This window comes from Corylus avellana, chromosome 1 (genome assembly GCF_965113065.1).
Source record: "Corylus avellana chromosome 1, dhCorAvel1.hap1.2, whole genome shotgun sequence".
NCBI classification, from domain to species: domain Eukaryota; kingdom Viridiplantae; phylum Streptophyta; class Magnoliopsida; order Fagales; family Betulaceae; genus Corylus; species Corylus avellana.
The window spans coordinates 4,709,045-4,723,916 of record NC_142490.1 but is presented as its reverse complement, the minus strand read 5'-3'; the positions used below and the strand labels follow the sequence as shown (position 1 = coordinate 4,723,916).

General features: G+C 36.6%; 1 protein-coding gene across 1 annotated transcript; it reads right to left on the bottom strand.

Moving 5' to 3' along the window:
• Window positions 1-107: 107 nt before the first annotated feature.
• SNF4 (sucrose nonfermenting-like protein) lies at window positions 108-13,769 on the bottom strand. The gene is made up of 13 exons (XM_059581416.2): window positions 12,814-13,769; window positions 12,535-12,622; window positions 7,868-8,050; window positions 6,878-7,012; window positions 6,689-6,748; window positions 6,123-6,212; window positions 4,964-5,101; window positions 4,369-4,510; window positions 4,132-4,299; window positions 3,545-3,608; window positions 3,381-3,450; window positions 855-972; window positions 108-774 (listed from the first exon to the last, which is right to left on the bottom strand). Exons 1-13 carry the CDS (start codon window positions 12,936-12,938, stop codon window positions 683-685), a joined length of 1,473 nt encoding a protein of 490 aa, XP_059437399.1. The 5' UTR covers window positions 12,939-13,769; the 3' UTR covers window positions 108-682.
• Window positions 13,770-14,872: the final 1,103 nt, after the last annotated feature.

Sequence of the window (14,872 nt, the reverse complement as noted above, 5' to 3'; positions counted from 1 at the left end):
AATTGTGGATTGGATTAAGAACATTATTAGGCCTTCGATTTTCCTTCAAATAGATGAGAAATAAATAAAATAAAAAATTATTATCAAGGGCTTTTAAACAAGAGAAATAAACAAGCCATCTTAAATTTATAGACAATTAAAAAACCCGTGATGAATTGTCACACTTAGTAATGTTACAATAAAAACGACAACCAAAGATACTTTTTTCCTTTTTGGCCAGCGCAACCAAAGATCAGCAACTCTAAAACTGAAGTAACCAACTTTTTACGTACAGCCCACCAACAGCAAGAGGTGCCACATACGAATCACCTTTTGTTCCTTTTTTCTTTTGCCTGCCTCATTTTCTGTTAGCATTAGACACAAACATGGCAGCTGTGCCAGCCAGATGCAGGGTTGATAATAATCAGGAGCAGTGAATAAAAAAAAAAAAAAGGGCGAAAAATTGAATCCTCACAATTTACAGATTTCTTTTTTCTCTTTAAAATTTTCTATCCTAAAAAAGGGAGTGAAACTCAGAAGCATGAGGCTCGTCAAACCATGACATGGAGAGACAAATTAGACCTTTCACAATGGGAAGGAAAGCGTAGCTCAAAGATACAAGATGTCAATAAAACAATGGTACTTCCCCCAATGGCACCATGGTCAACCCAGTGATGCGCGAAATGCCAGCCAACAATTCTAGCTAACCTAGCAAGAAGTTGAACACATCACTCAATGATATTATACCTTCCACACGATTGCTGCCAGCCTCCACAATTACAAGTCTCCTAACCCCTGAAAGGATGCATGTCAACAAGCTACTACATGAAAAGAGGGGGATAACATAAAACATACTACAGAGCTAAGCAAATTACCGGGATTTGCCAACCGTTTCATCACTTCGTGCAGTGGATCAGATCGCAAACACATTTGACATCTCTGTCCATTGAAGAAGCCATGAGGAGAATTTGCATCTTGCCCTAATTGCAGTGCCTATAAATGTAGAAAACGGCAGATTCAGAGACAAGGTAACGCATACATACAATTTTTTATCTGACATGCAATTTATTAGTTTGATTCCTGATTGAAAGACACAACATTTCACATCTGGAAATTTGTGAAGAAACTACAGCAATTGCTGCAAGTCATTTGTAAGAACTGATTATTTTTCCCACGCAAATAACGCAGCTACACATTTTTAAAAATGCACATTTTGAGAATGTATAAATACGCATATTTCTCTGGTGTGTTTATATCCATTATAAATGTACTTCAAATTTACATTTGTCACCCACTGAAAACATCGACTCCAAGCGAGTTGAAAAAAGCAAGTAGAACAATTCCTTGCATTTTTGTCACAATCACTCGACTAGTACATTCCCAATGACGGTGATGGAAAATCAACATTTCTTTGAGCCTTCATGGTAAGGTAGAGAAATTTAAAAGAGATGGTAAGACCTAGCAGCTACCAGTTGGGGTGTGGATAAGCTTGTGAAGAAGGAAGCTTATCCCCAGCAAAGGAAAATGACTCATTAACGTGTTTCTCAGAAACCCTTTCCTATCCTTGGTTCAAATCTAATTTTAAATAAATGGAGGAATATATATATTGATGATGAGGAACCCTTCCAACGTAGAGCCACTTTGTGTATCCACCTATGTTGGATAAACCTTGGACTTGTGCAAAATGCCCCCTTCACATGGGTCAGTTAATCGGGTTGGGTCCAAAGAATTGTCCACATCCAAGAGGATTCGAACCTTAGATTTGATAGGAATCCCACCAAGACCAAGGTCCTTACCACTTAAGCCAACCCTTTGAGGTTTTTCAAGGATATGTTTTTTTTTTTTTTTTTTTTTTTTTATATAAGTAATGGGATTAAATACTAAAAACCCTCATAGGGTTTGAACACTTTATTTTTTCCCCCCTAGGTTTTGATTTGTATTACAAGATGTACCTGTGGTTTTGATAAAGACCAAATTGGTCCTTCCAGCCATTGACCGTTTAGTTGACTTAACGGAAGTCCACGTCACTGACATGTGTACCAATTAAAATTCGACATTTGGCATAAGTGGCCACGTCATCATTCCTAATAAAATTTTTTTTATTTAAAAAAAAAAAAAATAAAAAAATATATAAAAAAAAAAAAAAAAAAAAAAAAAAAAAAAAAGGCCACCCCCATCTGGCCGGATGGGGGTGGCCGAAACCACCCCCAAACCACCATTGGGGGTCGTTTTGGCCACCCAAAAAAAATTGGGGGTGGCTTCGGCCACCCCCATCCGGCCAAATGGGGGTGGCTTTTCTTTTTTTTTTTAAAAAAAAAAAAAAAAATTTAATTAGGTGGCCACATCATCACTGATGACGTGACCACTTATGCCAGGTGTCAAATTTTAATTAATCCATGTGTAAGTGACGTGAACTTCCGTTAAGTCAACTAACGGTCAATGGATGGAAGGACCAATTTAGTCTTTATCAAAACCACAGGTACTTCCTGTAATACAAATCAAAACCTAGGGGGAAACAAATAAAGTGTCCAAACCCTAGGGTTTTTAGTATTTAACCCTAAGTAATGTTGTATATATCAAAAAAGCGCAATGCGCCTCTAGGTACACAAAGAGTATACATAGGAAAACCCTCGTTAACCCATAAAAACCAAAGCCATAAAAGAACCCTAGACCCCAAAAGAAGCCTAAAAAAACCCTGAAACCCAACACCCATAACAGCCCTATTCTCCCAAGGCAAAGCCTAAACCACCCTACCTTTGACCCTACTAGAGCCACATCTATTAGCCTCAAAATTAATGGATATTTAGAACTAGATAGATTTAGGCAACATGACTTCCTAGACCCACTTATCTTTTGGGAGTATATTTAGGCACTTGCTTATGAGGTTTTAATAGATCGATTTTGCTGGAAAATATATCTTATGATAATAAATCTAGCTTACTCTAGTTTTTTTTTTTTTTGTATACTTGTGTACGTAGGGGCGCCTTATGTTTTTTATAAAAAGTTTCGATTACTTATAAAACAAATCTAGTTTACTGATTGTAAAACATTTAATCATGCGAATGTATCAACAGAATCATTTGATGATTTCTTCCAATGATTACAAAGATCTTTCTCATCAAATTTGTCATGCAGGGCCTAACAACATACATCAGGAAACCCAATCACCTAAACAATATAGAGTACGACACATCCCCCTCATCCAAAGCAACACATACAATTATGATAAACTTCCACTTTTCATAGAAAGCAAACATAGACACATCGAGACAATCAGGTAACAATGGAAATAAGGCTGATGCGCGTTTAACTGACAATATATCTATGTACAAAGGTAGATAACTACCATATAGCCTAAATGCCTGATGGAGTCAGATGAGTAGGTAACATTAGGAAATTACCTGATGAATACTCATTTCATCAAGATGAATATGTGCATATGCTTTATCTTTTGCCAAAGCGGTGATATCACTGAGAAGGAAATGGCAAGCGCACCTCAATATGGTTAAGGATATGGATCATTTAAATAATGCCTTTATACAAAACTAAAGAGAGAGAAGATGACCTTCGTGAATATATATCCACCAACGAGCCATTATCATCCACTATTGGTATCGAACTAACTTCAGCTGCAAAGGGAATGTGTAATAGCATAAGACAGGCAGATGATGGAGAACTATTAAAATGAAACCAGCTTGCTGCTTATCAAGTGTCATTAAACAAAAAGTGATGAAGTTAAAATCATGGAGAACAAAGAATCACATGTACTTGAATACTCTGAGCAAAGAAAAAAAAAATCCTCTATCGAATATCATTCCTCTTAAAAGTTCATTAAGGGATAAGCAGAGAAAGGATGCCTTGTCAAACTGACAAACAGTATCATTGGCACTCTCCTCCAGAAGAACCTAAAGAATAAAAGCAAACTGCAGCAAGGGAAGAACAAAGTTCCGGTATGTGATGCAGAGACTTAAGGCTAAGACTAACATGCCAATTCCTACAAGATAAAAACCAATGTGTGATTGAATTTTATTTTATTTTCCATTTTTTCAATTTTAGTCATAGACCTATTATCTAGTAAAATTTTATTATCTTTATTCCAAGAACATCAAAGCCAAAAAGCTTTTGCAGTAGTGAAAAGAGAATCAAAATCACCTTGAACCAATAAAGTTAGAGCAGCGCTAAGAGAGGCATTTGGCCTCAACATTGCAAATGGCTTTGATTCCCCAATTTTTGGAACCCACGTACCCAAAGGAATTGAACAAATCGGTTGTTGAAGAATGGGCAAGGAGCTAGAAGAATGTCTAAAATATCTGTAGATACCTGAAAATTAGGTTCATGGATTAGTTTCAAATCATTTACCCTTAAGTGGCAAACCTGGAAGAAACTTACATTTTAGTATTCCAGACAGAGAAGCAAGATGCAGTAGCTGTGGAAAAGAACTGTCCAGTGAAGAATGGATGATGGGAACCGTAGCCACCTTGTTTTGCAAAATTTTCAAAGCAACATCTTTCAGACAATCATAAGGCCCAGCCTGTGCATTACAGGAGCAATACATATTAGACTATCAGTAAGCGCACATTCCACCATCAAGATACAAAATTATTTTGAGCAAACAGACTCCAAATTCTCCCAAGCTCATGCATTTTTTATTTGACAGGGAACACTGATTATTGGGGTAGTAAACCCAATTATCTCTCTTCAGATCCCATCAACAGCAGATAAGTTAGATGCTTACAGAAGTCCCAAACTAAAGAAGTCAAAAAAGAACATGCAAATTCTGGCATCCTTAACATGTGTGCGTGTATGTGTGCTATTTTATATCCAAGTCTTTTACATGTGAATATGATAAATGCATTCATGTAAGAGCACTAACTGCAGTCAGAATGAAGTTAAGTACAAGCCTTAGGTCATACAGAAAGTGCAGAGGTAAGCAAGTCCTTTGTGTGCTACATCCTTTTGGTACAGAATCTCAAGAAGCACTTACATGAACAAGATGCCGCCGAGGGAATGATTCCCCATTGCCATCCATTGCTCCAGTAATATGTAATTTTCCCTCTTTCCAAGCTGCTATAGTATGTGTCTCAAGCTCTTCCTCCGTCAAGTTTGATCCATGATTCCCAAGCTGAAATTTAGTGGATTACACATGCTAAATGGCCTAATATATGTTCTAATATACAAGTACATGTGCTTTTGTGTTAAAATTAAAAAATTAAAAAATTAAAAAATAATAAAAGAATAAAATAAAAAAAGGGACAAGGAAAAGAGCATCCAGAAGACACACGATAAACTTAGATGGTCAAGCATTCAGTCACATAACCAAAATAGAAATAAAATCAGATGAAGACAAAAAAAGTGTAGAAAATAAAATAAAACTATATAAGCAAGTCTGTTTGATAATTCTGTACTGTTGAGTTGTGGTAGGTGAAGATGGCTATGGATCATAAACAGGAAAAATATCATGACCTAAGGATAAACATTTTGAAGAGCACAAGACACCCTAAGCATGCTATGGACGCAAGGGTTGGGTGGGATATGGGCACGGGACAAGAGACTGAAACTTCAAGGATTTTTCTAAGCATGATGTTTAAAATCATTTCCAAAATTACTCTCTTTGGCATATGAAACAAGCTACTTAGTATGTCTACCTTTAGTTTAAAGGTTTCTCAATCATGAGACCTTTTAAACAAAGTTTTATTTACCGCAGATCATAACAAACCAATTGACCAGGGGGCAGAACCCCGTCTTACCTGCGCTCACCATACAGTGACACTTGCTAGATCAGCACATGAAGAGAAAAAAGAATAGTTAAATCAATGGTCTCCCTAATATTTGTGGTAAGGTACAGGTGCTATTCTAATCTTAATTTAGAAGGTTTCACGAGACTAAGCATCATGTGCACCTTGCACATACTTGGGACCCTAGAGGGGATGCAAGCGGAAGTAAAGTTGCTAGTTTTGATGTAAACCTTCGAACATTTTACTTCTAAAATACAACAGTTTCCCTTCAAAACTATCACAGCACAGAAACATTTCCCGATGTTTCTGTCGTCAACCCTTGTATGTTTTCATTTTTAAAATACAGAAAACAATTTTCACTCAAAGCTACCACAGCACAAATAACATAGAAGTTTATTGCAGAGTTACCTCTCTCAAAATTAGGATGAAGTCCAACGCACTAAGAACTCCAACAAACTGACCCTTGCAAAGATCCCAGAGAGGAGCCACAGAAATTCCCTGGAAGTAGCTTGTATCAGCAAAGATGTACATCTAAGCTAATAATCAGCAATTTAAATGGCAAAAAGAAAGGTTAAACATCAGCAAAGATATATGTGTTAAAAGCTAACATACGAGAACACAATAATTTTTTTAAAAAAAAATGACTGTAGTTACGGTACCCTAGGAAAAGGCTAATAATCAGCAAAAGCTACAAAGCATTAATAGATCCTCTCTCTCTCTCTCCACAAAAACAGAAAAAATAAGAAATATACAGAAAAGTCAAATAAGTCATATAATAAAGAGATAAGTCAAAGAAACCTTCTTTTTATGAATAAGATAGGTCCAAGAGACTACTAATATATAACAAAAGGCAATAATATACAAAAATGTATGGGAGACTTCAGCTCCCCCCCTCCCCTCCCTGTGTGCACACCACAATCGTCTGCGTGCATAAGCTTAACTGTTCATGTGGGTATCTGTGTAAAAACAGTCACCTGTTCATAGAGAATATGAAATGCTTGCTTCACCGGTAAGTTAACATCCAGGGCAATGACCTGCAGTGTTAGACAATAAAGACTGTTGAGACAACTGAACTTGAAAGTAATGATTTTACCAAGTTTGAGGGATCAAATTCCAGTGAATTACAAAATAAATAGCTCCTAAAAGGGGTAAAGTATCCAAACCTTGCCTGACTCAGGAAGCAACTCATAAGCAGTATGTGCAGACAAGAACACGGATATACGGTGGCGAGAAACCTCTAGATCAGGTGATGATATCCTTGGAACAGCTTCTTGCAAAGTACCATGTGACAAAGTGGCCTATTTTGTATTACAAGATATACAGAAGTATTCAGACAAAATCATAACAGTGACATCAGAACCCCCCACCCACTTCCCCTTTTCATGTATGCAAAGAATCATTTTATTAAAGTTAATACTTTTTTTTATTATTAAAGTTAATACTTTTTTTTATTTTTTATTAAAGTTAATACTGAGATCCAAGAAGTGTGAACAGCTAAGAAACATTATCTTTTTTCCTTTTTTAAGTGCTACGAAGCATTATCATGATTATGAAAAATGTTCTCTAGCTCTTTGGATTGTTCTTTTGTGACAAACGGAAAGAAGCATAGTTAATTATAGATTTGACAGAGAAGGGCTTACAGTCTAAACAACTTTCTTAGGAGAATACATGTCTAGTTTTTCATTTTTATAGGGAAAAGCTATTCCCATTGCCACATTCTTGGTATTTACTTTTCCTAGATAACTTTATTTTTCCTTTCCAATTACAATACTTTAAGGTCAATCCACAACATGAAAACACCAGCATGACACAATGACAATGCTTGTCTGTATGTAAGTTGTGAACCATAGATAAAGAATGAATACAACATAATAGAATGAACATTCATGTGTTTGTTTGTTATACAATGAACACAGGTGTGTGTGTAATGACTGTTAAAAATTCGGTCCAATTCATTCCGCATGGAAGGCTATAATGGTTTACCGAAAATCCAAAGGAAAAATTAAAAAGGAAATTCATGAACCCCTTCCTTCACAAGGATGGGAAACAAATATGACACTTGGAGAGTTAGTATACTTACTCTGATGCTACAATCTAAAATTCTAGCAGCATTTTACACACAGAATTTAACTTTTAAATAAAAATTCCCTTACCACAGGCATATTGTCATCATAATCCACATCCATGTTGGATCTGCCAGGTGTCTGAGGACTAAAAGTAGAAGTAATCACATCTGGTTGACTAGCTAAAACGACGGTATTCACTAACCCATAATCCCCCCTTACAAAGGGCTGGCTCTCGTCATGCCTCCACACTCCATCAACACAAAACTTGTACTGCATATCAATGAAAACATCAATTCTGAACATCAGAAATTGGTTTGAATAAGTATCACAAGTTATATATCAACAGTAAGTATGTCTAGCCCATGGGTATAAGGGTCCCATGACCACCATTGTAGGGTGGCGACATATAAGCAAGCACTCAATAGCATTCAAAGAAATGCATGGTGCTTCTCTCTGTCCCCAACACCCATCATAGAATGTAAAACATTCCCTTCGATTTTGTGTAAGAAATATATTTTCTTAAAAAAAAATGCTAGGGGATCAGACCAACAAACACAAGTTCAATATTAAAACAAGAAAAATTGTGACATTATTTATTTAGCATAACAATGAGCACCTCTTTTTTGGGATATGTGAGCATCTTTAAACAAATTAAAACCGCCTCTTTGCGCCCATAAGAATAGACAGCAGAACCTTGATGAAATCCACTATCAAGAAGTATAAACAATATTAAGAGATATACCACACAAGTTCTTGAAACCTACAATTCCAGTGTGTAATTCATTCTACATGCATTACTATACCCATCTCGATTCCAAGGCGGATATATTAGCAGCTGGTTCCTTTCTGATTGTCAGTAAGACTAGAAATGCACAAATTATCCATATTGTATTGATACTATGGTAGAGATGGGAGTCCTCTTTCATCCTACAACTCATCCATGCCCATGGCATCATATTCACTTTGAAGCCATGTTTCAAAACGCGGCCAGTCAAAATTCTATCCTTCAGATCTTCTAACTATGTTTTTTTTTTTTTTTTTTTTTTTTTAAAATAAGCAACTTCAATATCATCCCAAGGGGTGGCCCAAGTGGTGGAGGCCTTAGTCTTAAGGTTTGCTCATTTCAAGGTCTAAGGTTCAACACCTCACAGGTGCAAACAATTTCTTGAGGCCACACCCCTGGTGAAAAGCCAGCTATTTAACCAATTCCGTGTAGGAAACTTTCAAGGGTGCGGTGCACAAGACTAAGGTTTACTCTGCAGGGGCGGGTCTGAAGGGTCTTGCCTTGGAGAGGTTCCCCGACATAAAAAAAAAAAAAAAAAAAAAAAAAAAAAAAAAAAAAAGAAGTAACTTTAATATCATTAATAAAGCGCAGAAAGGCACAACCTTAGTACACATGGAGTATACAAGAGATCTTCTAACTATGTTTGGGCTTGAGTTTATATATAATTCAATGTCATTAGAAAAGCGTTGAGGGGTACAACACTAGCACACAAAGTATATCAGAGAAACCCCTTATTAGGGAGAAAAAGAAGAACAAAAGTCCTAAAAATCAGAAAAAACAAGGACAAAAAGAAAAAGGTAGACTGTTATGCATTGCTAACCGTGTGTAAAGGGATTTGAACCTAATATTTTTTGGCTCTACCACCAAAGTCTCTCGATCTTCAAAGCTCTTTTCATTATGCTCTCTCCAAATATATCGCATTAAACACAAAGGAGCCAACCTCTAACCTTCCAAAATGTTACGGCATCCCACTTGACCTCTCCAACTCACCAACAACTCTCTCACCCCTATAGGCATAACCCAATCAACACCAAACTGATGGAAAAAACAAACTCCATAATTCTCTTGCTACCTCACAATGAAGAAGAAAGTGATCAATAAACTCCTCACTCTTCTTGTACATAAAACACCAATCGGCCACTATGAAGCTTCTCTTTCTCAGGTTATCCAAGGTAAAGATTTTCACTAATGTCAGCATCCACACAAAGATCGCCACTATCAAAGGAGCCTCAACTCTCCAAATACTCTTCCAATGGATAAAACATGATAATAGGACCTCACTTCAAACTTTCTCCTTTTGGAAGGAATCCAACATATTATATCCTCATCTCCCTACCTTACTCAGAAAGAATACAACAACTCAAAGAAAAAAGAGACCAAATCCATCTCTCATTCATATACTAGTTTGGTAAAAAATATATTTCATTGAAGATTTCCATCTTCAAACTGCATATGACTCACCACCCACGTGTCCTTACAATGTGTAATACCAAACAAATCCAAATAAGAAATCTTCAAGGGCTGTTCCCCATACCACTAATCATGTCAAAACCTAAACCTTGACCCATCTCCGCCTCATATGTAACAAATCTTAAAAACAATTCTCTCCCCTCCTTATATATTTCCATACTCCCACTTCGAAGAGTGAGGGATTTGTTCGATTGCTGGTGGTCGGGAGGATGTGCTCGAAGCGCGGTAGTATGGAAGATGATCCCTCTATGTCTTATGTGGTGTATACGGATTGAAAGAAATGCTAGATGTTTTGAGGACTCTACTAGGACTATAGAGGAACTGACTCATCTTTTCTTCTTTACTCTTTACTCTTGGATGGCCACTTGGCTAGCTCCTTTAGTAATTAGTTTTTCTGACTTCCTCTTTCACTTCTCTCCCTCCTAGGCGCTCTCTACTTATACTTCCCGTGTATATGGGTTGCGCTTCTCTGCGCTTTTGATTTATATCATTATTACTTATCAAAAAATAAATACTCCCACTTCGAAGAGCCCCGCTACCTCCTTAGAACACCAACCTCCCCTAAAACTATCATATTTAGTTTCCACCACCGATTTCCACAAAGCCTCTCTCTTCATATTGTAACGTCATAACCATTTTCCTAGTAAAGCTTGGTTGAACTGAATTAGGTTTCTTACCCCAAACCACATGATCTTATCGGAGTACAAATTTGAGACTAATTTACTAAATGGAACTTAAACTCGCACCGGTGCCGCCCCATAACAAATCTTTGAAGTTTTTCAAGCCTATTAGCCACGCCTACAGAAATAGGGAAGAGAAACAAATAATGAGTAGGCAAATTGGAAAGAGTGCTTTTTATCAAAGTCAATCTACCTCCCTTAGACTAATAAAGCCTCTTACAATCAACAAAAAGACGTTCCATTGTTTCAATAATGTCGTTCCAAATAGATGTAGCCTTGTAAGAAGCTCCCAGTGGCACACCCAAGTACTTCATTGGCAAAGATGCTACTCTACAACCAAGAATACAACTCAAACCTTCTACATCACCCACATCGCCAACAAGAACTAGCTCTAATTTAGCTCAAATTAATCTAACCCTGAAACCACTTGAAAACATAAAAATAGACATCGCAAATGACGGAGTTGTTCAAGAGTCCGAGATTTACCTAATAGGGTGGGTACATGAAATGACCTTACCTTGGAGGGGTTCCTCGTTATCAAAAAAAAAATCAGAGTATCATCTACAAGCAATAAATGAGACACTAAAAGCCCTTCATTATTCCACAACATCATTGAAAATCATGATAAGAGTCCCTATCCACTGTAATAGATATCATCCTACTCAGTGCCTCGATAACAACCACAAACAATAATGACGATAACAAATCTCCCTGTCTCAATCCAGGAGAATTGCTAAAGAATCCAGAATGAGAACCATTAATAAGAATGGAGAGCCACACCGTAGAAATACAATGTGCTATATAAGCTCTCCATTTCTCCCCAAAGCCATATCTCTTCAACAAGTATTAACAAAACTCTCAATTAACATGATTATAAGCCTTCTCCAAGTCCAATGGACATGAGAAATAATGGTAAGAAATGCTTCTTTGATGCTGTTAGTATGGATAAGAATCAGTTCGCAGCTCTTTCAAAAATTTATCAGCATAGCTTAATAACCCTTTGACTACCTACGTTTTCCATTTAGACAATTGACCCTCATTAAGGTATTGAGTTTATCCTTAATGGTAGATATCTTACATCCATTCATAATAAAAAAAAAAAATATCCATGGGCTTGAAGGCGAGTGCACAAGCCCAAGCCCTTTCCATTTCGAAAGACCAAGTCCAAGGTTCGGTTTTTTCTAAAGGGGCTCGTAAGCCCAGGACGCGCGAGTTGTTGACGAAGGTTATGCCAGAGGCTTCACCGAAAGTTGGTCCGAACTCCGGGACATCGGAGACTATGACAAAGGATTTGACGGCAGGTCCACCAATGGTTGGTCTGGTTCCGGTGATTTCGGTGGGGGTCTTTGTTCGATCTGGTCCAATGAGTTTGGCTGGCGCTAACGGTGCTAGCTCGTCAGAGGCGATCATCCAAATATCAACTAAACCTCTTATTTCGGCCTCATTTTCTACTGTGGTGGCTCGGCTCAGTGATGAAAGAAACCCTAAACTGGCGAAGAGTATTCTTCCGCGTGGCTTTCTCAACCCTTTGCCACCGGTTGCTTTGAGGACGAGCAATGTAGATTCAGGTATGGCCCCTCCTCCTACCGTTCCTAGGGTTAGGGTTTTTGGTGTTGTCTTGGATACTGGGTTGACTATTAACTATACTTGCTTGGGATTGCACAAACTAATAAATTTTAATTTTTATTACATTAAAAGTGATTACATTTTGATATTTATGTTAGAAAAAATCACAAAAATGATAGACATGAGAGCAGTTAAGACTTGAGGCTGTCTACTTGTGACTAGTATAACCATATCAATCAAAAGAGAGAATTAACCTGGTGATGTCCAGGTGTCAAGTTGCAAAGAACTTGAAATATATCATCGCATCCCTCTACCGGAGACATAGGTATACATCTTGACCACCTGTTCAGATGATAAACCCAATAAAAACCCCTATATCACACATCCAATTTATATACTAGAAAAGCCTACAAACAGAAAAGGAAACCTATACTGATCACATTAAATGAAAAACTATTCAATGCCTATAACATGAAAAATTCAGATCTGGGTAGTAATACATAGATAAAAGTATGATAATTATAGCCTCCCACCTCGTGAAAGAACCACAAAGGGACACGCTTCTTCCCCCATGACGCCACACAAATGACCAGGGAATCAAAACCGGTACCGAAACTCCACTGCTTTCATGCCCCCTATCCGGAACAGAACCGAACATTTCCACCCAAATCTTTACAGAGCCACACGAAACCGATATGAAAAAATGCGAAGTTCCACACCTCCCGACTTGATTATTCAGCCAATTCAACCACCGTAGCAATTTATCACAAATTTCACGAACCCTCCAAAAATCACACTAAAAATTCATTTCTTTTTTTTTTTCAACAGGGATCCTCCACAACTGAGCAGAGGACCCCTTATGGCTTATACATGCAGAGCCTACCAAATCAAAGCCAAACCATGCAAAACCCTATCTTTTCAGCAACCATACCATCAATCCCCAATCACAATCTTCAACCCAAAAACACTGAAAATTCCACCACCACCTCAACAATCCTCAAAACTCAGAAACCACAAAATCCGACACCTGTCAATCCCAGCACCCACTGATCAATTATTCACACCCCAAAACTCCACAAATCAAAAACCCCCCCAAAATCCCACTCGAAAATCAACCCAAAAAAAAAAAAAAAAAAAAAAGGAATTCAAAATTACTGATAATCCGAGCTCTGATCTTGACCCGAAAATTAAAATTTCCAAACCGAATCGAATTCAAGAACCCCAAATTTTGAAACTTGGCGGAGAATTAGAATGCAAGAGAGTGATTTTCTGTGCAATTAAAAAGAAATTTCGGGTGCCAAAAAAGTGTGACCTAGAGAGAGAAAAGCCCTAGTTTTGCAAAAGAAACTGAGGATGTATGGCATTGTTGGATCTTGGAATGCTTTGTGGGCTCTGAGCGAAGAATCTGAAAGGGAAAATGTCAGAGAGAGAGAAAGGAAAAGAAAAGAAAGTAAGCAAATGATGATAATAATTGCAGTAAAATTACGGAGGGTGAAGTGAGAATGTCACTGTCGTCGTTTTGGGCTCCCCAAGATTCCATAAAACCGTTTACCTTTCAGTCAACTTATTGTAGCGGCCAGACCAAAGCTAATAAGGCGAATTGGCAATCTTTTTTCGCCGTAATACATTCTTTTTACGTCAGTTTTTTCTGTTGTACGAGATATCACAGTTTTACTCTCAATTGTGCATTCGAATTTTTTTTTTTAAAAAAAAAAACATGTGTGATTTTTTGGAAGCTATAAATAGAAATAAAAAATAAGATGAAAAGAAATGTAAGGTAAATTTGGTTTTTTTTTTTAAAAAAAGTTATATGACTTTTTAATATGAAAGTATAAAAGACTAGTTGATCCAATCAATTTAAATAGAAGAGAAAAAGGAAATAGAAGATTATTAATTTCCCCTAGATTGAACGACAGGAATAAAGGGTATAATCATTAATCATATACTGCCAAGTAAGAAAATAGTATACCTCCAAAAAAAAAATATATGGTACCATCATGAGCAGTAAAAATGGGTAGGTAGAATCTAGGATTCTAGAGTGCTTGTTGCTATAATTGAATTTTGAGAATGTTTTTTGTTTTTACAAAAGTTATTTTGATGTGACATAAGTTTAAATTATTTTCAGGTGTTTTAGAAATATAAAGGGTGTATTTTTAAAGGGTGTATTTTTAGTAAAGAGTTTTGTTGTAAATTTTTTGTTTAGATAGTAATAAGAAGTGATTAAAGTGATATAAATGTGAAATAAGATTTGAATTTTTTGTAATGGTTTTGAAAATACTTTTTTTATTAAAAGTGAAAATAAAGACAAAATTGAATGTTTTGTTAACATTTTTATTTTGATAAGACAAGACAAGAGAAAAAAAACAAAAACAAAAACAAAAAGAATTAAGTAGTTTGTCGTGTCCTGAGTTGATCATCCGTATTTTTTTATTATTTACAAAAAAATAAAAAATAAAAAAAACTTGGTTTTGTAATAGATCCAAACTTAGACTTTTTGACATGTTCATACAAAGAAAGGATGAGGTAAATTTAAACTAGTGACCTCTGTTTCATAAGACGTGGTCCACAGCCAATTGAGCAACCCATCGGAGA

What these genes read in the sequence shown, in the direction of transcription:
- SNF4 (XM_059581416.2), bottom strand. Translation starts at nt 12,938, where the DNA reads ATGTTCGGTTCTGTTCCGGATAGGGGGCATGAAAGCAGTGGAGTTTCG. An exon ending in TGACACCTGGACATCACCAG is followed by an intron (nt 8,051 to 12,534) that starts GTTAATTCTCTC and finishes ATTGATATGCAG; the next exon opens with TACAAGTTTTGTGTTGATGG. An exon ending in GTGGATATATATTCACGAAG is followed by an intron (nt 3,451 to 3,544) that starts GTCATCTTCTCT and finishes TTTCCTTCTCAG; the next exon opens with TGATATCACCGCTTTGGCAA.